At 33.4% G+C, this 27738-nt stretch overlaps 1 protein-coding gene across 2 annotated transcripts; it reads right to left on the reverse strand.

The window, feature by feature from the left end:
• Nucleotides 1-29: 29 nt before the first annotated feature.
• LOC105455163 (potassium voltage-gated channel subfamily KQT member 1-like) lies at nucleotides 30-27392 on the reverse strand. Of its 2 annotated transcripts, XM_011698266.1 has the most exons (5): nucleotides 27161-27392; nucleotides 19897-20222; nucleotides 17586-17765; nucleotides 15932-16100; nucleotides 30-528 (listed from the first exon to the last, which is right to left on the reverse strand). In XM_011698266.1, exons 2-5 carry the CDS (start codon nucleotides 19979-19981, stop codon nucleotides 525-527), a joined length of 438 nt encoding a protein of 145 aa, XP_011696568.1. In that variant the 5' UTR covers nucleotides 19982-20222; nucleotides 27161-27392; the 3' UTR covers nucleotides 30-524. The 2 variants fall into 2 exon arrangements, with proteins under 2 accessions (XP_011696568.1, XP_011696567.1); XM_011698265.1 differs by lacking the exon at nucleotides 30-528 and having other exon boundaries at nucleotides 15452-16100.
• Nucleotides 27393-27738: the final 346 nt, after the last annotated feature.

Raw genomic sequence — 27738 nt, forward strand, 5'->3', positions numbered from 1 at the left:
TCTCTCTCTATCTCTCCTCCTTTAGATTATCCATCGATAACCTATCCACGGTACTCGTGTCCATTGCGATTAACAATGAAATCATTTCTCGCACGCCACGTTCATGATCTCGTCGGTTTATCTTACAATTGACTCCAGTTAAAGCTTCGGCTAAAGAGCGATCAAGCGGTACGGCTTACTTGCATGCGCTCAACGAAATTGTCTGGAAGTTGTCTCAGGTACAGACACGTGCACATATATACTGCCGAGTTTGCCAAGTTAGAAAAAAAAAGTAATTTTTCGCAGACCCAAAGGAATCGCTCCGCTTGCGGTCGCTTGTAGCTTTCGCGCATGAAACGTCAGTAGAGTTTCTCTTTTTTGCGCAATATAACGAAAAACGGTTTTTCTTCAGAACGGCGATTTCACTTATCATCTTTCTCCACGTTAGGACGTTTTGAATTTTTGCCAAGTCCCCCTTCCGCATCACTTTATATTTCCAGATTACTTAATCATCTATCACAATATGCACCATCATCGATAAAAGATTACCTGTGAAATAATTTTTCTGGATCTCTTCACTGATGAACTCGCCGAAACCGCACAATTTCTTTCCTTCCCTGCCCCCCCCCCCTCTCTCTCTTTCTCTTTCTCGCTGAGATAATGAATTATCAACGTATGATATTTAAACACACATGCACACGGTCGCACGATTCAATTTACCGCACCCATTTGGAGCAAGCAATTATCACGTAGCGTCTCTTCCACGATTCATTTCACCGAGATTTTCTCGGTGGCGAGTTGCCGCTAGAGAGCCGCGCGCGCGAGGAACGCAAACACAAAAATGATCGACGTGCTGTCGATGGGAAAAAAAATCAGTAGTTGATTAAAGATCGGAGCGACGACGACACCGGGATATTACATCGAAAGTCACCGTCGCTGTCACGGCGTGCCGTGCACTGTTGCGTGTCCACGAGACCTTGACGGACTGACCGTCGCGGGCGTCGCGCCGGTACGATGCGCGACGTACGATCACTTGGCCGATCTCCCACGCGGCCGGCACGATCCATTCGATATGCGACGCGCGCGATTTGTTACGCGCGATCACGCGATCACGAGGGTCGCGTGTCGTGACCCGGGACGCGGAAGCGCGCGTGCTTGCTCTCAGGGCGACAGCCCGCAACCAACTGTGGCTCCTTGCCTGCCACCTCGTAGTTCAGCCACCCTCCGCAACCCCGAGCAGGGGTGGCCTGGCGCTTCTGCACGCGTTTGGCGCAGTTGGCGCGCACGGACTACCAGACGCGCGTTCTTCTCTCCCGTTTCCGCGACCCCGGCAATCGCTCTCTTCCTTTCTCTTTCTTCCTCCCCCGCTCTCTTTTCCCCGGTCCGGCAGGTGCCCGCACCTGCTCACGACCGGGACCGGGAGAGCAGGTCACTTTATCCTCGCAATCTTTTTTCCACCCCACGGCTTGTCGAGATAATCTCGCTTGGAGAGATTAATCATCCTCCCACTAAAACACAGCAATGCTCAGGTGGACGAAATATGAATTTCGAAAAGTTTATCTAAAAGGTAACCAAATATGCTACAAAAGTTTGTAATTTTTATTAAGAGAAAGAATGCGAAATTGTAGAATAAAACTGTATATTTTTGTGTGTAAATTGCAGTAAATTAATATCGTACATATTACGATTAAATCACAAGGCAATAAAGGCTTGTAATTTCAACTTTTATTTTAATCTTATTATTTACTTATTAAAAAATTTAGATCTTTAGCTTTCAAGAATGGAATGATGAGCAAATAATGAATTAAAAAGTAGAAATTAAAAACACTAATTAAAAGTACGAATTGAAATTAAAAGATAAGTCTGTTTAAATATTCATACAAATTCTCATCAGAAAATGTTGAATCGTCGAAGCATTGCAGCTTTGTACAAAATTTAACGACTCTGTGCCAACTCTGTGCACAATGCTATAGCTACTTTCATTATTCGTGTTCGCGCGTGGAGCTTTTGTTAGGCTCTTATTTGAATTTCCGCTCACACACTTGCGTTTCTTCGTCCTTCTCTCTCTCTCTCTCTCTCTCTCTCTCTCTCTCGCTCACTTAACATATTGCCTTATAAATGCCCAATTGTTGAACAACGAACACGAAGAGAATAATGAAGATGAATGTGAGGAGCGTGTATCGGCGCGTGAATAATTTCTGCGCCAATTGGCTCGGAATCTTGAGCGGATATTTTGGAAGAAAGCAATTTAGACGAGGGGAGAGACTTTAATCTCAAGCAACGTTGGGGGAGGGGAAAGCTAATAAGAAAATGATCAAAAAAAAGGGGCAATAACTATGATCATTCAACTGAAACGTTCCAAGTTCACGCAAAATAAGGACATTTTTCGTCATTTGAATAGATATCGATCGCAGCGTTTGTCTTCTGAAGAGAAAGCTTCATGGTCATAATAAGAAAAATGCCCGAAACTTCAAATCAGTTTTGAAAGTGATTTCGCAGGCAATCCGAGATCCCGCGCTGCTGTGAATAATTTAGTTTAGAATAACATAATTATATTTAACTTATTTAACTGTCGTAATAAATTACGATCTGCAAAAGAGAATTAGTTCGAAGGCGTTTCTCAAATTGTCACATTTTTAATAAGAGAATATTTCTAGTTTTTCTGTTTTTCGGTTTTTTCAATCGTTTAAGATAAAAAGACAAAATAATGTTCCATATGTTAATTTCAATAATTCATTAATTCATATTTCAATTCATATATGTAGATAATCAATTCGCTTCTGCTGAAACTATTTAACTGATTTGTCATCGTATAAAAAAAATACATACGAATCTGTATAATTTCCAATATTTTAACAAACAAATCCGTTTTGTAGAAACGGATAAAGATAAGAAAAAAATGTACGAGAAGGATAGTAAACATAGTTACAAGAATATAATTGACTACAGTGTCTATGAAATGTGCCCAAAATTAATTGATGTTTATGTACCAGAATATAAAACGAGAATCAGCTCTTTTTTCGTACCTGGATAAGAACGAAACCTTCTGATACACGCGATGACGCTGTGTTTGCGGAACACAACCACCGTGAATACACGCATTCGAACAATAATTCGCTTGTTCGATTGATTTCGACGCCCCACTTCGTCCAATACATGACGTCGCTACTGTGTACTCACGTCCGAACGCGGGATATGTTTGCGCGCAAACCTGCAGCTAACTGCACAAACATTTCAACCGTAACATGGCCCGATCGACAATCGCGCCTAGTCATCTTCTTGCATTAATATTCGATAGAAAATATTACATATTTTTATTAATGGAATCTATATCTGTAAAGTATATGGAAAATAATTAAAAAAGATCTTATAATTTTCTCTATAAAAAACAATCAAAAATCGATTTCCTATCACCTAATAATTATTTTATAAAACTAATAATTATAATTATAATAGTTCTTATTGTATGCGGATATACTTTTGATAAGCGAATGTTTTTTGTAATTGTAGACGCGTTTGACCGCGAACGAGGTTAAAGATTAAATTTTTCGATATCGTCCCTCAAGAAGAGAAAACTTTTCCATTTTAACTTGTTCTTTGTTCTTCCATTCATGGGCAACCTGTGACCTTATAACTCGGGGAATAACCGGGCGTTTACAGCGTCTAACAAACACGTATTCGCGTCGATGCAACGTTCAACAACAGGAGGAGGCTGCTTCCCGCAGTGAATAAATTTCGTTATTCGCGTTTGGGATTCGTGGGAAAATAGATCCTGCATTCCACCGACGCTATCACGATGCAATACGCCGATGGAACGAATGCAAAGTTATATGCAAACAAATGCATTTTCGGCGTGCCGTACTCCGATGCAGGAACGTTCGGCAATTTGTTTACGCGCAACTTGCTTTAAATTCGCGTAAAGCTTCGTGTTAGATTCGATGGAATGTGGACTGAAACTCGCCCGCTATTTGAGCAATTCGCTCGCCATTACGAACGCTGTTTGCGGCGCTCTCTTAATATCACTATGAGCTTATGAGCTCAAGTAAGTAATGCTTGTCCAATAAATGGCACCTAAAGAAAGGATTGTAGCAACCTTTTGGTAACTATGACAACGAGCTGTGTGCCAATCAATAGGAAAAGAGGATTACGTTAGCCCGCGCACGTCTTTCGTCCACTAGCTCTCCCGATAGTTTCTTGTTAGGTATTGAACTTCAAAAGACCAGTAAGAGTCAGATTTGGTCTAAAGTAATCATCCGCGCAACATCGAACTAATAGTTTGAAATCTGTCTGCAAAAAGTAGATAAAGGTGTCAAAAATATATAGATATATATTACTAATAATGTTAAAATATTTTATAACAAAAGCGGGTAACATTGTTTTCAACATAATCTCCTTGTTTTTCAATATATCTGGTGCATAAGCTTCGTTATGAATAAAATGAATAAAATGTTTTTGATTGGTTTCTCAGCTACGTATGGGACTCTTTCATATTTTAGTCAATGACATGAAATCGTATTCTATGTATATACGTCTATGTATATTCCATTTATATATTCTATAGACGTATAGACATTTTGAGATCTGTTATAAGACAATCAATTCATTTGTTATTTATATGATAAATGATGTGGTTTCTTCGGAGGCAATTTCAGTATAAACATTCAAGTCACGATCGTACGAGAGCAGAAATATATAGGTATACGAGATTCGTGCCGGATAAACCCTCAATTGAAGATCGTATTGCAGCGAAGGATAGAATATAGAAAAATGTTAACATTCTGGAAAAAATATCTTTCTCAATTTTAATTTTTAATTTATTCAGTGTTTTCGATTTTGTGCATGCCTATGCCTACAATGTGAGATAATTATATCTTTTGTGAACATTTCAAAAACGATAATATACATTTTTCAAATCTAAATTTCTCATTAATTTGAATAAAATAAATCTCATTTCTATTCAATTAAATAAAAAAAAATAAAAGCGAAAAGAAAAAAAATAGGAAATATTTCGTCTTATTAAACTGAACAAATTTCATATCTGTATATATTATAAAAATAAGATTCCATCTGAGCTTTGTTAATCTTTGGTAATCGTTTTCAAGATATAGTGAAATACATTCGTATCGCATCGTTTAATTTTAGAATTATCCCTATTAATGAATATGAGTTTCAACTTAACGGAAATAAATCTCAACTAACTCCGAAGCAACTTTCTTATGAGATCGTGAAACTTGTGCCGTCGTCATTAATGCTACAATATTTCGAACCAACTGAACCTGACAATATCAAATATATCCTAGTCAGAGAACGCAGGCGAACCTTATCGACGCAAAGTTTCCAGTCTCGTGCCCTCGAAAAAGGGTTCCGGCCTTAATCGCGACGAGTTTGGCCATGTCGCTTAGTCGTATGCATTTCTACGGAGTTGCCTCGACTTCTGTACACTTCAGTCTACGCTTTTCCACCCCGGCAACACCCACGCACCTGGCAACGATCTCTTGTAAATCCGTTGAACCCAGTCGCTATATCTTCTCGAAAAGATAAGTCGGTGCGGAAAATGTCAGAACATGAAAAAGCGAAAAATCCAATCGGATAAGATTTTTAGTGAACTCTTATTTTTTTATTTTCTCTACAATCTCTTATTATTCATTTTCTCAAATTTAACTAATAGAAAAGATGTTCACATTTTACGATAATTTTATTTTAAATCGGTGCAAAGTTCGAAAAATTGAAGATCATAGTACGATCTGGCGAAGCATGATACGATCGTGATGTATCGTTCGATCGAGAGGTAGCTTAATTGACCTCTCGGATAATGAGACGGTAATAAATCGATAATCCAGAAATCCGTAATGCGGCGAATAAGATGAAAGCGAAGATGCATAGTGGCCGACCTCTCAAAAACGAAGAAGATTACGGACAAAATTACCGGAGACAGCAGAAGAACAAACGCGAATATCGAAGATAATCGAGCTAGAATTTGATGGCTGAATTATACAACGAAATCACTCTTTGCGTCTATGAATATTGGAATCTTCTTGGAAACATAATCCATAATTCATTACAAGCGAAAACTCTCGTCAGCCTAAAATTAATTGAATCGGTTTTTCTAACAAACTCGACGGGTCATTTAAATTGCGAACTGAGTTTTTATTGATGACTTGTCTAAAAACTTTTTTTCGATATAATATATCCTGCATACACCAAAAGCTAAAGAATAATTCAAAATTTAAAAAAACAAAATCTTACTATTAGTATTATAATTAGACAAAATTGTTTGCGATTCAATCTGTCCTTCCACATACAAATAATTCAGAAATAAAAATCGCCAAGATATATAATAGATTATTCGTTTAATCCAAATAAACGTTCTAACACATTATAGAAGTATTTCTTTTTACATATTTTTATCACCATTTATCATCGTCATTATCATTCACATATCGTTCGTCATAATCATTAGCGAAAGTCATTAGGTTTCAGTTTTTCCTACCACAAGCGCTTGACACGCTCTTCTGCATTGAAACAACATTGTCATCGTTCGCCATTCGTCAACATAAGCATAAAGAAACGCATTGTCGGGATGGGATCATGGACGAAGAAGGATAAACGCCGCGAAAGAAGATATCAGTCGCGCTCAGACTGCGTCCCACGCGGCCCCGTCACCTTTTCCTCGCCGAGAGATCCAACATCGTGTCACCCACTTGTCACAAGCAGGCTGCACGAATGCACGCAGTTGGTGCAAGTAGTTCGTTGCGAAATGCTAAATACCGTCGACGTGCCGCGTGTCTATTTATAGAGCCCACACGATCGATAGAGACACCCGCTACAGAATAGAGCGAGCGACCGAAGAAAGAAAGAGAAAAAATACGAAAAAAGAGGAAATTGAGAAGATGAATGGAGAATAAAGAAGAGGTAGAAGAGGAGAAGGCAGGAAGAGAGAAAAGAGAGATCAAAGAGAGAAAGAAAAAAAAGAATAAAACGCTGACAAACGAGAGTGAAAACGGAAGTAGAACATGTTCCGCTCTTACGCTTCGCTCTTACTCTTGCAATTTTGATTCACCATCTCTCTGGCGAGCTTATTGTTAGAGTCGATAACTTGGCTCCTGAGACTCGATATCTCGGCAATATTTTATTGTCTGTCTCTTATTGTCAGATTGGCGAATATGTTTTCTATTTCTAAGGAATGTTTGTTTTTCTAAGCGTAAATACGACAGTATAAAATGTATGATTATGCACAAGGCTTCACAAGGCCTGTGACCTTACTTTCAATGATGGATTCTTTAATCAAATTGTAATCGACTTAAGTCGAATAAAAATTTCTATTAGCAGAGATAGGTTCTTAATTTGTAATATAAAATATAATTAACACAAACGATAAATGTATCTAACTAAATTTTAAATGCTTTATTTTGTTTTAGGTTTCGAATACCATCGGCTTTAAACTTTTTTGACACTATAATCTTTTTTTATATAAAATATTAAGATCTTTAATATATTAAAGTTTTCTTCTTTGAAAAAATTCTTTCTAAACATTATCTTTATAAAGAAATATATTTCACTTCATCTTTATTTTTATTTATATAATTGTAAAAAGATATTCAGTGGTGCTGAAATACTCTAGATATTCCACAATAAAGTGAGCCATAAAATGTTAAATCTGCGAAAAATCCGTTTGAGATTAACAATATTTATGCTTCAACTGCGATATAAATCGAATAAATTCAGCGACGTTAATAGTTTTCCATTTTCCGTACGATCTATAATTATATGTATATTCTAATGCTTTCAAATATCCATGACAACTCTAACCAACAAAAAACAAAACTGCGATAACACATAATGGCATTTTTATTATATTTCCAATATTATATTTCCATTTGATATATCGAGTTGTAGTTTTTATCTTCAACAGTAGAAATTATATTCGCATTCAAAGTTCACTGTAACTCTACACTCTACATCCCAAAGGAAACCGCGAAAGAGTGCACGAAACTTTAAATTCAAAATTGTTTTTCTACAATAAATTTTTTTTTAAGTAAAGATGTTTATTGCAATAAAATATTTCTCATTATAAAAAATTTAAAATAGATTTTCTAAAGTTATCATTTCAATGCACTGTATATGAATTGTACGCGTTTTATACTCTTATCATTTTGGCATAACTCTTTGTAATTAATATTTCTATTATAATTAGTATTTATATTTAATCAGATACCGATTTGATAAAAAAGAATTACAATCTTCTTGTTTTTAAAAGATAATAAAATTTCTTTTGAAGATGTTAAATATTTTGACTAGCAAAAAATGCATATACAAAACAATTTTTAGACTTTTTTCATCAACAGAATATTTATATTATATATCAAAATTTGTATATGTGATTTAGATAACAACGATTCACGACTCGATTTTCTTACTTATACTTGACAAGAAAAATTGTATCGAACAAGCGCTAAAAATGTTTTGAAATTACACAATTAAATAGTATAAAACTCGTTCGTGCTGCGGAGAATTGACAAATAAACATTCATGATAAAATATATAGCATCTTCCTTGTATAATTGTAACGAAATTCGCGATTATAGAACGGGATTAATAGCGCGCTCCGTTTGATCAGCGACATACCGCTTATTATGTATGCGTGTACGACGATGAAAATGACTTTGTAGCGGCAGCATCTTGAACTGCCGGGTCACGCGGATGGAAATAATCGATATTTGCGAGCGAGTCGATATCTCACGGCAAGGCCACGCTACGACCCTTCTACATTATTGATGCTTGACGGACGGCCTTTGTGGAATGGAGTGTCCCGCTGTTTGCGGGTCACCAAGCCTTGGCGTGCCGACGGTGTCACGATAGTTTTCTCGCTGCATACGCTGCTTACTTTTTCCTCCTCCTCCTCCTCTTTATACAGGCACATCTACATGCACCTTCTCGGTAATATAACCAATCGTAAGATAGACTAGCACTTTTCATCATCGTGAGACACGCGCGCAAAAATGGAAAAGTTAATTCTGTACTTTCTTTCTTTGGTGAACGACGTGCCAGACGAATTTGTCTACCATCGACAACTTTGTCTTTTATCTCCATCTTTTTATTACTTCTTTTCAATGCCATTGAACCTTTTCAGTATCATGCTCGAGCGTGCACGTTTTTCAATTCTGCATTTTAATCTTTTTTTATTCCTTAACTATAAAATTTAAAATGCCTGTTTTAATTTACATACGTACGTGCAGATTTTATCAACGTTTAAAAAAAGTTTTGCACAGTTTTGCTTTCGTATCATTTTCTTACAAAATTTTAAGTTTATAATTGTTTTCCATTTTGCATTTTAATCCTAAACAAATTAATGCCTGATAAAAAAATATTAAATGAAATAATAAAATTATTAATAACCTTTTTTTTAGATGTTACCTTACAACAGTTTAAAAGTTTTTTTCTCTTGATTTTGAATTTTTAACACATTAGAGTTACGGTATCACAGTTTATATATAAAAATAAATTCTAAAAGCTTGGCAGAATACGATGCGCGATAAAAGTTTCGCAAAGTTTGTAAAAACAAAAGTAAGATTTGAGGATAAGTTGCTTTCGGCAAAACACATTTGTGTCGCTGAGATTATGTGAATATGAGAAATGAATTTTTTAAGTATGAGAGTTGAAATCTTGTCGATTTATATGAATCGAGTGCATGTTTTACATTGGCGCAGCCATGACTCAACACATTGATCGATGCAATTCCTTCGTCTCTTTTTTGCATTTACAGTGACAAACATGTATATACATGACGATAGACAATGACACTTAAGTGGCGATTTCGCTCCAACAACATCGATAAACTATACATATATGTTCTCATATTGTAGATAATTTTTCCATGCATTTTGATTCTTTTATATTTTTAAGATTTTTTATTATAAATATGTATGTTTCGAATAGTTTTTCAATTTTTGATTTTTTTATAATTAATTCAGTTGCGACAAAAGTAACCTTAAAAAGGAATATTTTTACAATATTAAATAAAATATTTCCGCTCTTCTAGAAATATTAAGAAAATTTTATACTATACTTCAATTAGAAACTAAATTTTTTTTCGTGAGAAATAGAAAAATTTATCGAATTCAGCAAAATCACGTTTTTCTTTTTTTAGTTACGCCTGCAGGATGTTGTGCAAAAGATGCACTTAAACGAATCGAAAAAATGCAAACATTGACGTTAAATATTCACAACAAAAAATGTTATTTCAATTTTCAAATTCTATGTATCTTTAAATTGATGCAACACATTTATCGTTTTTCTCTGTGATATAAAGTCATTGAATCATGTTATTTATAAAAAGAAAATATAATTACAGAATCTTTTCTACGTAGAAAGGTCGTAGTGAATTCAATAGCAATATATATACAATAGTATTATACTCTAATTAAGAAAAATTATCTCTCTCAGAATTGTGTAATTTTATTTTCAGCTTGACAAATTCTTTAAAGGACTGAATCGGAACAATGATATTTTATTTCGGAAGAAAAGAATTATTTATACAAAAAAGACTCCCTTTTTTGCTGTTTAGCCACAAAGGAATTTCAGTCTTATTTAATTTGACGACTTATTGTCGTTTTACGAAACAAGCGATCTTCGTTCCAAATTAGATTTGGTTGAATGTTTCATCGCTCCAATAATAGTCAGAATTAACTTTCCGAAGCGTGTCCTACAGCTATTTTCAACAATATCTAACCAACATATCTAACCAAGTTATTGAAAAATAAAACGACGGCTGCATAGGAAAGGTCACGGCAATTAATGACATTCGTCAATTTTACACCGTTTAAATATAACAATACTCCACGTCCACTGCAATGCGGAATTCGTCGGTTTCGTGCATAGAAGATTATATACGTAGTTAGATTTATCCGTTACCGCGAGCGATCAAGGCGGAGGAATTCATTTATTAGCACCCTTCACCGTCACGCTCTTAGCAAAATTTTTTCTTTGTTTCAGTTTATAGCGTTTTATGCATCCTCATTTTGCAGCAAATCGGCATATTAAAGATATCGACAAAACTATATGAATATTTGCAATTATGAAATAGACTACGGATTGATATCACTTGCACTTTCGTACGAAAATGAGTCGTATATTATTCAAACAGATTCCCCATACTCGTGTTTTTGCGATACATCTGAATTTCATGAACAATGTCTTTCTTTGTTTGAAAAATAGCGAAGCTCATAAAAAGAACGATTTCCTATTAAAAACGTCGAAAATGTCGCAATGATGTATACTAAAATGGGTTACCATGATATTTACATTGTCTCTATAAATAAAAAACCATTAATTTATAACATTAAAAAAAGACACATTATTGGCAAGATTCAAATGTAAAAAGAGCACCAAAAAAATTATTTTGAATAATATGTGACTCATTCTCTATAAGTTTTGTCTACCTATGTGCGAGATTATAAAAGCGGAAAAAATTTGGTATTGATCGTTAGTCGCCCTTTCCGTCCCTAGAGCGTATCCCTAGAGCAGCGATCTTATTTCTCTCTCATCTTCAACGTCGCCAAACAATAGCCGTCATAAATCTACGTTATTTCCCAACTGCGTATTCGATGTCTCGAAAGCTTTTTTATTTTATCGAAGAATAAACTCTCGTCTCCCTCCGAACATCAAATACAAACTACGAATGGTGTAACTCGTAATTCACCGCAAATGAACGAAGAAATATCACGAGGAAAGTACTCCAATTTCGTTTCTCTAAGACGTAAATAACTACACAAAGACGCAGATAAATAAAAGAGAGAAAGAGAAAAAAAGTAAATATGCGGTTAGAATGGTTAAATTATTAAAATTACCGTATGCGATTTGTGCTCGCGTGAGACACATTTCGACTGATGATATGTTTCATCCAAGTCGGAAATGCGTACCGCAAAAGGGTGGCACAAGGTTACACAGCACCGTTCTACATTTTGGCGTTATCATGTTCAATAACAAGAACTGCATGATAAAGGAAATTTGCATTTTTTTCAAACAGTTGCAACGTGAAATTTGCTTAATTTGAACAAGAAATTTACATTATAGTAAACTTTACAATTATATATGTTTATTATATGTGCTTTAAATAAAGAATTTATTATTTTCATTTTGACAAATTATCGCAAAGTTACCAAAGTGCCATTATGCCATGAATTATTAAGTTGCATTTATGGATTCTTAATCCATTTTTTTTCGTAAAGATTTGATTGAAATGGTTCTTTCAAAGAAATCAATCGAAAGAAACGTAATGTACGCATACGCAAAAAATCAAGAATTTCCGGCATATCTGTCTTAATTCTACACGTCATATTATAGAGTTGTAACAGTAACATCGAAATTAGCTCGTCATAGTATTATGTACGTAACGGTATATAATATTAAAATAAATTAAAAGTGTATTTAATAAAATTATTATTAAATTAAGAATTAAAATTTTTACAATACTATATAGCATGCATACTTATTTTGTTGATGCCAGATTTCTATTCAAAGAATTTCAATAATGTATTCTATGAGGCAAACAATGAGGCAATAATCCTACACTTTTCTCACAAAGTTGTCCTTTTTTGCTACGCTCAATGTGCAGCACGTGGTGCAGGTGCAATGTAAGCTTCGTTACATCAATAATTGAGTTGCTACGGAGTATATAAACACGAAGCTTTATTTTCAAAGTGCATATAAATAGAGAAAACTTCTGTATAATTTATCATTGTATCATGATTGATATGTACAGACGATTATAACAAGTAAAAAAACTTTAACACTTTGAGACACTTTGAATAATTTGAATAATTGACACCAGTAAGTAATACTATAAATAATTATGTATTATATAAAAATTTCATATTTTCCAATTTTACATAATTAATTATACGAAATTAAAATTTTATAAGTATTGCAATAAATTTACAAGTTTAATATTAATATTGAGTAATCTTTAAGGAAATCAAATATTTCATTCAAATCTAGATTAAAAAAATTGTTTGCCTCATAGAATACATTATTGAAATTCTTTGAATAGAAATCTAGCATCAACAAAATAAGTATGCATGCTATATAGTATTGTAAAAATTTTAATTCTTAATTTAATAATAATTTTATTAAATACACTTTTAATTTATTTTAATATTATATATCGATAACTTTGAGTGTCTACAAGATTAATAACTTAAAGAATTGAAATTTTTGGAAATCATCATAACGAAATATCCAAAATAGCGATTTTAAATTTGATTTAAAAGATATATTTTATTTTATATCATAATTTATATGTTTCTTATGGTTTATTATAACTCAAATATAAAGACAAAGAACATCTCACAATATTATTAACGTTACATAAGTACCCGGAAATATACGCGAAAAACTGACACATTAACCTTCCATTTCGTGATGATAACCCAAAGGACGATCCCTAACTATAGATAAAAACAGTAATGCCGTTCGGTGAGCCGTAAGTCAATATTTACATTTCTTAGCAATATTTAAAAAACATACTTTTTTGCGTTTACACAGGTAATAATATATGTAAATAATTCAGCTACTTCATTTTATTAATTTTATTTTGTAAAAAAAAAGGATGCATCTTTTACCATGGTAAATTCACACATAACATAATTGCTTGGTAAATACAAGCGAAGCAGGCGATATTAATGCTTCCGGTTTTATATAAAGTGACCAATTTCTTTCAAGTGTCACTAAATGCTTTTGACAAAGGTACGTATTGTATATAGAATCCATTGCGTAATGACATATTTATTCCTCTCTTTCTCTGTCTCTCTCTCTCTCTCTGTCTCACGCACCCTAATATGTTATTTAGTGCTGAGGGATGACGGTAGGATATCACCTGGCACAGCAACCCTAGTATATTTTCTTTCACTCGACGGTAACGCCATAAAACGACCCTGATATTAATATCTACATTCCTTCCCTATCCTTCAATATACTGTTATGGATCTAATTTTAAAAAAAGCTAAAAAGCAATATCATCGTGATAACACATATTTTTTGAATGTATACATCAGAAACATACTTGACAGTCAAATTGAATATTGAATTAAATATTGAAATTACACGAATTATATCAGTAGTTAAGTCACGAAATGTTGAATATCTTTTTGAGAAAAAAAAGCAATTTCTAGAAGCTTATCCTATAGATCTTTGGCTTGATTAATGTAGCATAATCTACATAATCTATATAATTTATATTTAATATAATCTTTTGCTAAAAAAATCGATTTTAAGATCAATTCCGAGTAAGATAAACTTGAAAATTTAAGAAGCTTTAAAAAAATTGTGTGCTTTAATGCAGATTCCTACTCTAGATAAAGGATAGAACGTGAATATTGATCAGACGGTAGTAGAAAATGTCAGTATGAGGTCCGCCATCTGTGCGCATCAAACTTAAGCTAAGCGAATTATAAAATCATCTATCTATATGAACAATCGTAAAAGTAATAAAAATTTATGTGTTTCTTCATTGCGTACCTCTATTACGCGTATCTCTAACTTTTGATGTTTATCACTTAATAAGAATTCAGAATTTCTAGTATATACTCGCTAAATGTCACGAAATGATTAATTGTTGAAAAATATATGTTCTTTCTAATTAAGAATGCCTTGTAAAAAAAAGATATAATCAGTAGATGTCATAATTATCAATTATCAACATGTACATCATAATAAAAATATTGCATCTTGTATGTGAGTGTGTGCGTGTACACATACATATATACACACACACACACACATATTTTTTTATTTAGAACATAAATAAGTATAATGTAAATTTAAAAATACTCACATATATAATATTATACTTATTTATTATATAAATATAGTGTATTAATATTTCTTTCTTCAACTTTTTATGATAAATTTCGATAGGTAATTGCAAAAAGCTTTATCCACGTGGCAGTAAAGCTTTATTATTTATCAACGTACACCGAAGAATACTCCGGGGAAGCATAAAGCGCTTCGCATACGGACGGAGATATTTCGTCCGTCATATAAATTTCTAATAAACAATCGCGCTTTCCTCGCTATAGCACCAACCGTAAACCGTGATCCGAGAACGTATTGCTCAGGTACGTATGGATTTATTATTGTATCCAACTTCGAATTACGATGTCGTAACTTCTTTCACTTCTTCTTTGCCTCCGTGAGTTTAAGTTATGTAATAAGAACATTACTACAAAAGTAGATATAAATTTTCTTGAAAGCATTTCCTCGGTTTCTTTAACTTATTTGTAAACGTACAGTTTTTTGCAATTTTTTATTCATTTGACTTTCCGAAATAGTAGGGCAGGGGGGGGGAATTTTTAATTATCTTCATTATTACTGATTATGATAAAGATTAAATTAAACACCCGCTTTATTTTGGATACGATTAATTTTTAAAGATTACGCATATATTACCCATACTATATATATATATATACATATATATATATATATATCAGATCTCTGATGGAGAAAGAAATTTTGGAACTGCCATCAATCTTTCTTGAGACATTATATTAATAATATTTATTAAGTGACACAAGATTGATGCTGTAGTGCCGTCAAGTGCGTTAATCCGCCTTTGACATATCGAGGAGAGCGTGGAGAATAGCTGATAAGGCGAGCGAATGGGGTATGTACAATTTTGAACTCTATTCATTTCATTTTATGTTAAATCTATTATAGCTATTGAGTATAGAATATCAGATAAACGCAATTGTAAGATAAAAAATAAGTGAAATGCGAATACAGTTCTTAATAAAAATGCATCTACAGGAATTTCGTTTAGTCAATTTTTTCTGGCATAACTATAATCCTTACGAATAAGTTGCCATATCGAATAATGTGTGCGATGTGCTGCCAAGTGTTTTATTAGAAAGCTGTACTAAATTGCATGCAGATACAAAACATTGTAATTACTTACACAGAGAAGTGGTACAGGAAGCACTTCCAGCCGGTAGGACGTTCCAGGAAGTTGTAAACTTGACCCTGGAAGGTGGCTTTCCCAGCACGTCGATGTTCCTTGACGTGATAGCGACCTTCCCAAGTATTGCGATCACCACCGGTTCCCAACAATAGTCTTGGATCGACACCTGAAAATTATAAATTTTACATTTTTATGAAATTTGTGATAAAATTACAAACAAATCGCGATGTAATAATTACCAATTATGTTATAATATTCAGTATGCAATTTGATTTAAATTCGTCCAAAAGTATAGCTATTGTGCGTATTCAATAGTAATTACTATAAGAATAGAAATGTTCCTTTCGATTAAATTATTAAAAATTGTAATTTCCTAAATATAAATTATAGTTTTTAACAATTACATTAATATTTTTAAGACAGAAATTTGTCACAATAGATATTCTATATTTATATTATAACTTTATACAACTAAATGATTATAGTAAATAACATCTTTGAAACACAAGACGTTAATGAAAATCGTCTCGCTTTTTATGCGTCTATTTTTAGTGTACTCTGACTTCGCGTTTTCTCTCATCAATCCTTAATAAACTGACTGTAACCAAAAACTCCCTGCTGAAACACTTCCGGTTACAGGATATGACGTCAGCAAATTGTCAAGCGGAGAACGAAAACGGTTCGATAGTCAATATTTACTTAAAGACTATATTCCGCGGACTTCCAAAAAATTGTAATTAATGATATCGTATCATCGTATATTTATCGTATACATTGCGCAATTTGTCAAATATAGATGAATAAAAATATATTATTTGTACGTAAAAATGGCACCAAATTTTTAATCTATTCATCAATTTATAATATTTATAAAACTCATAAATGCAGCATATTTTATTATTTTTAAGTTATTGCAATAATAAAATTAAATACAAGAAAATAAAGAAATATGCATAATTTTCTTTATTGCATTGTACACTGCTATAATAAAAATCGTAACGCTATTCAATTATTATACATATATTAGCAAAGCTTGATTTAATAAGATTAATTTCCAATTATATCAGTAATATCGATATGAAATTTTGTGGTCGGCTATTACATTTTTCATATGCGGTTTCACATTGTGGTCAATTTCCAACCCCTGAATTAACAGCTGGCGTATAATGCGCTGTCAGTTGATCAGAATATTCGTGCGAATAATGTGAATATGTTTAAAGAGGAAATTGTGAATTAATAAACTTGGAATAAATGAATTTTATGCATTTTCATGATGTGGTGTAAATATTTTGCACATGACATTTATTTACAAAAAATAAGAGCATATTTTTGTTTACTTTATTATACATTTTATTATGTTGTCTACAACTATTATATATTTAATTAATAAAACATAAAAATTCATAAATTTAATAAATAAATAAAAATTTACACGTTAAAAAAATTGAAATGTTCTAATATTAATAGTATAACCAAAATTTGAGAACAAAGATTCAAACGTTCATCGCCACCGATTTCCGAGTATAATGAAAATCGTAAAAAACTTCCTTATATCAAGATTCCTTATATCAAGAAAAATCGGTGATACTTTGCCAGGTATCGGCAATTTTTTAAGCGCGAATATAATATAGTAATATATTGTTTTTCTCACCTCCAACCGAAGTGTCATTGTTGTCAGACTGCAAGGTAGCACTGGTGTCAGATAGGGGCGACGGGGCTGGTCTTAAATCCGATGGCGGCTCCAATCTCAGTAAATCACTTCCGCCGTCTCCACCTCCTCCATTTCCTCTGCCAACCTGTACAATTGTCACATTCAGAGGTCCCCGGTTACCTACCGTAAAACAAAAAGAAAGAAAGAGAGGAATATACTATGAATCAGCTGGTTAAAAATAAATAATCGAATGCAAAAAGGAGGTGACTTTCTTTACATTAATTATATTACTTCTATTAATTACGCGCGTTACCGATCCATCTTGTTGCGCAAAATTATTATTAGAAAGCAACGACCGAGAGGTGAAAACGCGGAGGTAGACACCAACACTTCGCAGGAATGTCACTAAGTGGTAATTAACCCTCGTGTCATTTTCATCACTTTCGAATAAGCCGAGCTAAAATTGAAACCGTTTAACCAAATCTCTCTTCCTTAACCGCAATTCGTTTTCAGGATAATTTGATGCACAATCAACGGTATGACATTTATTGAGTTAATAGTTTCTCTTATAAAGCGTAAAGGTGGCCTGCTTTAACCCTAAAGAAAACATAATTTGTCATCATATTTTATTGCATAGAAAGAATAAGCTAAGCGAAAAACGCGGCGTATGGTTATTGCTCGTAATCAGCAAATAAATATAATTTTTAATTATGTTTCTTCTTTAATTCATTTATAACGTATACATCCCGAAACTATTTATATATATATATATTTTTTTTTTATAAATTATTTTATAAATAAAATACCATATTTTTTATTTATATTATATAAATAAAATATAAAGCTACAATAAAACTACTGTTAAGACAAATTTATTAAAGGGCTAGTAAAGCACATTCAAAGATATTCTGTCATAAAATCTATCATAATATATTGTGATTCTATTCTGTCGTGATTTCAATAGCTGTGTTTTATAACAAAGAAAATTTGCAATATATAATATATTGTCAAGAAACAAATTGGGAAAGCAGGTAATATATGTATAAATATATGTTTAAAGCAGTGTCTAATATACTTTATGTCAATACAACAATGTCCTAATATAAGTACTTTATATACTTTGCCCTTTAAGCGGCCTTGATAAAAACTGAATTTGATACCCGAGTTTTTTTAGGCGAACTACTGGCTGGGGTATCGTAAACCGTTGCGATCTTTACACATGTGGCCACAGTAATAAAGAGAAACGTTGAAATTTTATGATTTTAGACTGGCACTCGTAAAACTGGAATTTCCATGAATTTCCGTGAATTATATGTGCGGTTTCGGCCATTGGCGGAATTCAGGTCGGATTTTCATAGAAGTTCAATAGCAGACGAGTTAAGTCATTCCGAGGCATTTTAATACGTCTATAATACATATATTATACGTCTATACAACGCAGGAACTCGCGCGCATACGCGTTCTATATAATCTGCCCATAATCCTCTGCCGAGCGAGCAAGGCTAAACCTTTGTTGCAGCTCTTCTCCCACCTTTCATTAAGCCTACAGCATTTTAACGGTGGACAATGCAATATTCTCATTGTGTACAAGCGCAATGAAAAATTAATATCCATCGCTATGTTTATATTGCAGGAAAATATCCTTAAACGAGAAAATTACTTTCTATGGAAACTCGATGCACATTTATAATCCGGGACAATCTATTAAAATGAAAAAAAAAATCGTATTATGGCTATATAAATTAAAAAATATTTTTATCAGCAAAATTTATAACAACAGAAAGTGCAAGATGTCATTATTAATTGAAAATTCGTGATTTCAATTTTAATAATCAGAAAGATAAGTAAAATATAACTAAAGAAATTTAGATAAAAGAACTTTAGATTAAGAAATTGTAGGTGAGAAAAAAGCTGGAGAGAGTAATAAACTCACTGGACTGTGTTACGCTGAAAATACATATTTTTTCTTAAATGTAATTATGCATTTTTGATGTACCAATAGATTCTCATTGTTCTACACATACAAAAATTAAAAAAGATTATCAGAAATATCTAAATAAAATATACTATAAAATATGCATAATTTCTCTTAAAATTATTTCCAAAATTTTATTTCCAAAAACTAAAATATTTGGGATAATTGAAATCGTCTATACGATATACAATATGATATATTTGAGCACTTGCTCACTCTCAAGGACTCTTTAAAATACCGCGCATAAATTGTAATCTTCCTGCTTATTTTGTGTCTCCACTTTGAGGATAATCTCTGAGGACAAAAAAAACATCGTGTTACAAAAAGACAACTCACCTATTCTGGAGGGTGGAAGTAACAGCCCTTGAGCCTCCTCGAGTGGCATGGCGTGATCTCGGTAATGATGGGGGCGGTCTCTCATATTTTCTGCCGGCTGCAACGGTCGCGCGTGCTTTCACGATGTTCCTCGCCAAATAGCGGCAATCGTCGGAGACCGGAAGCAGGAAGCTGGGTGAGTCCGGAGGGACTCCTGCTGATGACGGCGGACGGTGATTGAGCGTCATCGCCCCGCCGTCACAACTAAAACCATGCCCAGGTCACCAAGATCGCACGATTCTCCAGCTTGCGTCAGGGCCTCGTCGATTGCCTTGTCTACTTTCGCCCTATCGAAAAAAAAAATCTCTCATCATAGATGGAATAATGTCGAAACATATAAAGCATTTTGGTGTGTGCAACAAAGTGTGATAAAATAATGTCTCAAAAAATACCAACAAAAAATATTTAATATAAAAGCTGTAGGGCTTCTTAAAAAGCACATTTGTAACCACGATACATTGTTCACAAATAGTGCCATTCATAAATGGCATAACGATTTTTTGCTAAATAAGACACTTGACTTTTCTTAAAAACTTTTATTAAAATCTTAAATTTGGAACATAAAAAAATTAATACTTTACATGCCACATATGTGGCTTAAACAATTGAGTAATATAAATTAAATATCATAAGATTCGAAAATAATACATATATCCAAGCCTTCCCTTCCTATCGAAAAATCGAGAAATTAATTTCGTTACGCTAAACAATGAAACGTCATAATTAGCTCTTTCATTCGAATTACAATGAAACACGAGAGAACAAAGAAACCTCTTCTCTGCTTAAATTGCCTGGTTTGCCATTTATCTGGGTTTACATGTGCTCAAGTTTCGTGGTCGATGTACTCCGGCTATTCATAACGGAATACACGGTATTGTTTGCAGGTATTGTTACCAAAGTAACGGACCAAAGCGATATATTAGTAACAATAAATTTATAAAACTTTTCTTATTCTTCTTTATTAAAGGTTTATACCGATTACATATAACCCTGCCAACCTTCTACCTTGCAAAACGCAACTATTTATAAAAAACAACTATTTATAAAAAAAAAGATTGAAGATAATTTAGAATTGCGTAGTTTCTTCAACAAATGCATAAATTTCCGTCTGATAAGAAATGTTTTCGTATACTACATTAATTCGCTCGAATATGCAGAATTGTTCAATTTTCCAGTTCTCTCTGTTGTAGAAGCCTCATATTTTATACTCTCTGCAATGCCCGCGTTACAGACACGCAGACATTAAAGTACGCGCGCGTACCCTCGGTGTTTGCTTACGGCACACATATGTGCGTGTAATATTGTAGATCGATAGTCGACGTGTCTCGGTTAGTAGGTCTAGTTCGTAAGAATTATATAGTTGTCGTATAGACATGCGATTTGCAGCTCGATTGTGCTTCCTAACTGCGACAACGACATTATCGCGTTGCACATGATATCTGTTATATTATTGTCCTTCTCTCTCTTTTTTGTACAATTCTCTCTGCTGTCATCGTGAGCAAATTGCTGATTACCATGGAAAATATGTATTGTTCAAAGTATCAGTAAGTATGTACTCAGAGTAAGGATACTCAAGGAACAATCGTGGCAATTTTTTTATAAAATCAAGCAAATTGGATTCTCTGTTTGTTAAACTTAATAATTCAAATTCTTCAAATTCAATTTTAAAATCACTATAATTTTTACTTATCTATCTACATTATCTATATAAGACAAAAATTATGTAAAGGTTACCACAATAAAATTACTATATCATTATGCGATAATCATTAAATTGATAATATCAAATTATATAAATATCGAAGTATTATTATAGTAAATTATTTAATTTAATTTGGTTAAATTAAATTTAAATTAAAGTACATAATACATTATAACCAATGCAATAGATACTAAAGAAAAGAAATTGCGACTTTACGGTAGTTCTTTATTGTCTGATTAATCGGCAAATGTACGGCAGATTGATGTGAGAGATTCGTTGCTTATATAAATCACTTTCGGCGGACGTAGGCTCATGCGAACTTTTGTCTGCCCGACGGTGGCTATTTATCAAAATCTCGGAAAATTTCTGGAAACGAAACAACGCCATTCGTAATTCGCAATCCTGATTATATCCCTTTTCTCTACCTATATTTATCACGAGAGAAAAAAATTCTGGACTACGGATTAATAAGTCACCGTCCCACTCACGTACCTACGTTAATTGAAGTTAAATTTACAAGATCATTTTCTATTATCATTTCCAATGAATATCACCGAATCTCTGCTTTTCCACTTTTCTCGCTTTTTAAGTAATGAAACATATTACCTTTGATTTATTTAATATAACATCTTAAAAAACATATATTTTTATGTTATAAATTTCTTAAAGTATGCCGTAACTGTTGTACAATTAAATAAACAATAATAAAAATATCTTTTTAATCTTTAAAAATTAATAAGAAATGTACAAATAGATGTATAAAAGAGAGATTTTTTTTATACAAAGCTTAACAATCGAAAAAACTGATTTCTATTTTATAGAATAATTTTGCCTTTTTTTATCATTCGCCTCTTTTATAATTTTGACTTTTTTATACTTTCGATTGTTTTAGTAATCAGTTACTGACTAGGAACTTTTGCAAATTTTTCATAGCGTCTTGAAAATATGATTTGGTCTGATAAAAAATATTAAGCTTTACGAGAAGAGCGTGTAACCATCATGCGAAACCAGCTTGGTATCGTCGGTTTCACAACCACTGGACAACAATATCTTTGAAGAGTATTAAAACCACTTTTAAAAAGTATGTATTAAAAAAAGAATGGCATGTGCCGAAAGAACATCTTGTTATAACTGTAAAAAACACTGACAGATCGATGTATGAATCGACAATGTTTTTACTGTTTTTCACGGGTAAAGCATCTGCTTCTGACAGTCCGAGAGAGTTTAAATTTTAATGTATGAATTGATTCGCTGTTACAAGCTGCGTAAAAGTTGTCGCCTATAGTTACTCGTTACTCAACAGCTTTGACAATCCTTATGTTGTTACGAGCTGATAATTTCACGATATTTTATTTCAAGAAAAATCGATTCCATTTAACTTATGAAAAGATTTTCTTTCACTACATATAAATCTATAGTACTTATAAAGATTCTCAAGCTAATTAAAGATACAAATACCATTATCTGCTCCAAAAAGAAAATTGAAAATTGAATTATTCTTTCTGACTAATTGATCGTGCAATTGAAATAAAAATATAGGATAATAACGTTTTCAACTTTACGATTGTGTTTGCATATCATGGAATACGTATTAAATTCCACACTATTCAATATTTATTCGCAGAATCAGTCATTGAAATGTTTAATTTTCTCGCAATACCGAAAAATTTATACTCTGCAAATAATTCTGATTAGATTCATCAAAGAAAATCTTCATAAAAATGATATTCATTGCAAATAGAAGTATTTTGGTTTATTCTCTTATACAAATATTATATATCTCAATTCTATTGTGATATTTTACTTGAATTCAAGTATTAACTGCATACTTATAGATCCGAAATATCCGATAGTTCAAAGTTCAAGCTCGAAACTCGGAGTGTTTGAATTGTTTCGTTACTGGTATGTTTGCGAAGTAAGGATCGAGATACAGTTATTTATCGTGTGACACACCGAATTTAACTACTTTAGTCAACGGCTGAAAGTTCTACTGACACTTTCCTCACTTCAGCACTTTCACGTAGCTTCTTAAGACACCCCTTGTACGCGCTAAATTTGTCAAACAAGTCATTCGAAGTACCTAACTATATGATCTTTACCACACCAATTTGTTAATCGACATCATTTATATAGTATGTATTGAGGACATATTAATCATCGCGTCACTTGTAACATCATTTCGCTTTTCTTCGTAATTTGATGAAGGTGGATAAGGTGTTAAGAAACACAGCCTAAATCGACTTGTCGGGCACGATGATATTAAAACTTGAGAGCGCTATATCGTCGGATAAGTAAAAAAAAAAATTAATACTGACAAGCCCAAACCTGACATTCGAAGAAAACGTGAGCTTTGAAATTTTTATACGAAAAATTCTATACTAAAAAAATAAACATTTCTATTAAATTCTATTTAATAAGAAAAAAAATGATCGATTTTGTTATTTCTTTATTATTATTCTAGTAAAATAATTACATTCTCGCGTTAAATATTAAATGTTTTGAATTCTATTTATACCCTCCCCAATTCATTATACTCATTTCTTAAGCTATCACTTTTTCTAAAAATATTAACATTTTATATTTTTATTTATTTATCTATTTCAAAAATTATATTTATACATTTCTTTTCTTCCCAACAAATAATTTTAGAACAAAAAATAAAAAAATATATATAATACTACATAATGCTACAGATAGATTAAGCAAAGCATATAAGCTTCACTCACACACTCGCGCATATGCATATACAAAAGTACTATTAAAGACTTCATATTTTCAAAATTTACAATAAGAGCAGGCATTATGTTTCAGTTAAGCTTAATTGACTGTACCTAATTGATTTTAAAAATGTTTCACGTAACAATCGAAATAACTAAGATTGCAAGAAATTCGTGACATTCTATCGCTCATTTAAGATTCTTTTTTTTTCATGGTAGAAAGGTGTGGTCGCGATAAGATACCTTGAAATCGAGCATTAAAAAATAATATTTAAGAATCATCGTCGGACGTGCATGTATACTCGTACTTTTGTAATATCGCGTGACACTATGCCCTTTCTCGCTCCTTTTATCGCGTGCACATGGCATTTTTCAGTGACCCATGGCTTACGTCGGCTTAATTACGTCGATGTTTGACGAGCAATTTTGCTAATGTCCTCGTGTGAAATAACGTGCATTTAATGAGTCATGGTTCTGAGATCTTGTTAAAGACATGTTTAATTCTTAATAGGTAACATGGAAAAAGTCGGTACTATCGGTGACGAGAAATCTTTCAGATTCCTTATTTTCTTTATAGATCTCCTTCGAATAATTATATAAGAGACAGAAAGAAAGACAGGAGAGAGACAGAAAAAAAGAAAATAATATTAATCATATTTATGGGTTATATAAATCATCTAAGAATACAAAAAATAGAAGAGAAAAAATATCATACATTAAATATACATTAAAATGAATTCTTTCTGTCATTTATTTATTTTTCAGAGTAATAAAAACTAAAAGGCATACTGCAAAGCTTTGAGAAGCTTCATATATCTTGTTATTAGTTATTAAATCAGCTTGCAAATAAATAATGTATTTCGTATATTTTACGTTACTGTATTTTTGACAAGCATCAGCAAACGTCTACTCGACGTAAAAATAAAGATTCAAAGATTTAATTACTAATTCTCGTCAACAGTAGGTACAAAATTGTTAGCGCAAGCTGTCCTAGGAAAAGCTCATTCATGGTGTTCGTTGCTCTATTTTCCGAGAGCATATCACACGTCAAGGAGAATAATATGTAATTACGTCACTCTCGTATTCTCCTTTGTATGGAAGCAAAGCTCCAGAATAATTGAGAAAGTAGGCTAATCCGCGGCTTGATATTTTAGACTACAAAGAAAGTAGTCGTCGAAAAAAACAGAAAAAAAATGAAAAAGAGACGTGAAAGAGATGAAAGCGACTGTCTCGTTATTTCGAACGAACGCAAAGAAAATGCGCCTTTTTTTAACAATAATACATGCTGACAAGTTGGAGGCGGTGCAAAAAAAGGAGATATCCGGTAAAGTTGATACTAACGGAAGTGAGCGTCCATTATTCCATCACAATCGAGGCGAGAACAATGGAAATGTCTGGCCACGGATCGATATGTAATTAGCGAATATTACTAATAAATAAAGCGAAGGTAACGTGAATATTTAAAGATAAATCATGCAAAAACATGAAAATACCGAGTTGAACAAAGAAATTATTTGCACAGCTAGTTATTTTTCAATTAATTTTGTATTTTCCCTTCCTTTGCAAGCATGCTCTTCGCATAAAAGTAATTCACAATCTGAGATGCAAACACAATATAATATATAAAGATATCTTCAAAGACCTATAATACTAATCATTTTAGATTCTGAGATAAATTTCTAAAATGCACAATTTTTTGGCTAATACCATCAACTAGTCAAATTGAATTTGGATTCTGAGAACCGTTGTTTCGTTCAAAACATATTATAAAAGATATAGATAATATGAGCAATAAAATAAATGTCAATTAATTTATAATAAATCAAACAATGTGATAAAAACCGTCATTGAAATAAATCACTCGACGACACACATATTCAATTATGAAAGACTACTGCAGCTAAAAAACTATCGTTTCCTCTTAGCGGAATTCTTAGCGTTAATTATTCTTTTTTATATAATAAAAGATATTTTTTGTTTTATGTTTTTTATGAACAACTTACTCAGCGTACGTCGCGTGACGTGAGTCACGAGGAAAATCGTTTCGTCATGCTGTTTCGGCGCAATCTTGTAATCCACACGATGGTGTATATACATATTAGAGATTATAGGACGACCGATAAGACTCGGATGTTTATCTGGTTATCTAAGCTTTCTGATCTTTACACTTCGACATGCACATGCACAATGTCGCGTGTTTTCATTCGACAACTTTTCCATATGTAACGTTTTTCTCTTAAAAACAACATATAAAAATAAAATAAAAGTCGACGAGCGTGAGTTTCTGAAAGAGTGACGATGCTTCTCGTTAAGATGTCAATATTTAAAGAACAGTCCACGTATGCTGTCTTTACGCTAAGTGCGCGACTCCTCGGAAAACAATTCTCTAGGAAGAATTACTTTATGTAATTGGGTGTTATCTTTTTTATATACATATCTTGTTTTACGTATTTTTATACACTTAACTTTGTTAAAAGGACGTTTGATTTGAAAGCGGGCTAAACAATTTCTGCACTCGAGTCTTACACTCGATCGTCAAGCGGTTTAATATCATCGTCGCGACATTTGCACTAACAATATAAATTGACGCGAAATCGAATACTCTCGGAACAAAACTTTATAGGGCGACTCATTAAAAAACCAAAGTGTATGTACGTGTTAAAAAAAATTTCGTTGGCGCAAGTATCGAGATTCAACACATCGGTTAATTGGTAACAAGACGAACGTGCTGAATATAACTATAACTATAACAATTGCAATAATTATCGACGGTCGATTGTTTCGATTCGAATCGCGTTATAGGTACCTGTTGCAAGAGAAACCCAGAGTAGTCCTGGCTCGCACAATGCTCCAGGATGCTCCTCGTCCCCGCTACCGAGGTTGGACTGGTCCTAGTCCCTGGTGATGACGCCGTCGTCGCTCCAAGCGGACGATGCAGTCGCGTGCTAACTGCTCGGCGCTCGCGGCTCCAACTCGCAGTGCGGCGACATCGATTCGCCCGCGGCGAGCCGCGTTTTCGTGAACACGAGCGGTCGGTTGAGCGGCCCGCGACGCAACGTCGCGACCGCACGCTCCGTGGTACGCTCACTCGTCGCGCGATAACAGCAACGCGATAACGTACGTTACGCGCATGCAAACGACACGTGTGTGTGCGTGTGTCTCTCTTTCTCTCTCTCTCTCTCTCTCGCTTATCGCGTTTACGATTCTTGCGGCGCGGCGCGATGGTGCGCTCGCCTGACCGGGCAGATTTTACGTACGCGCGCGCCTTTCCTCACCCTTTGCTCGTACAAAAGAGGCGAAACGATTTGGCCAGCTCTCACGGTACGTCGCGGGAAATTTGAGGAGTGCCGTCAATCGTTATTACTGCTGTCCGCGGTCACGGAG

The sequence above is a fragment of the Wasmannia auropunctata genome, unplaced genomic scaffold (assembly GCF_000956235.1).
Source record: "Wasmannia auropunctata unplaced genomic scaffold, wasmannia.A_1.0 LD335921.1, whole genome shotgun sequence".
Lineage (NCBI taxonomy): Eukaryota > Metazoa > Arthropoda > Insecta > Hymenoptera > Formicidae > Wasmannia > Wasmannia auropunctata.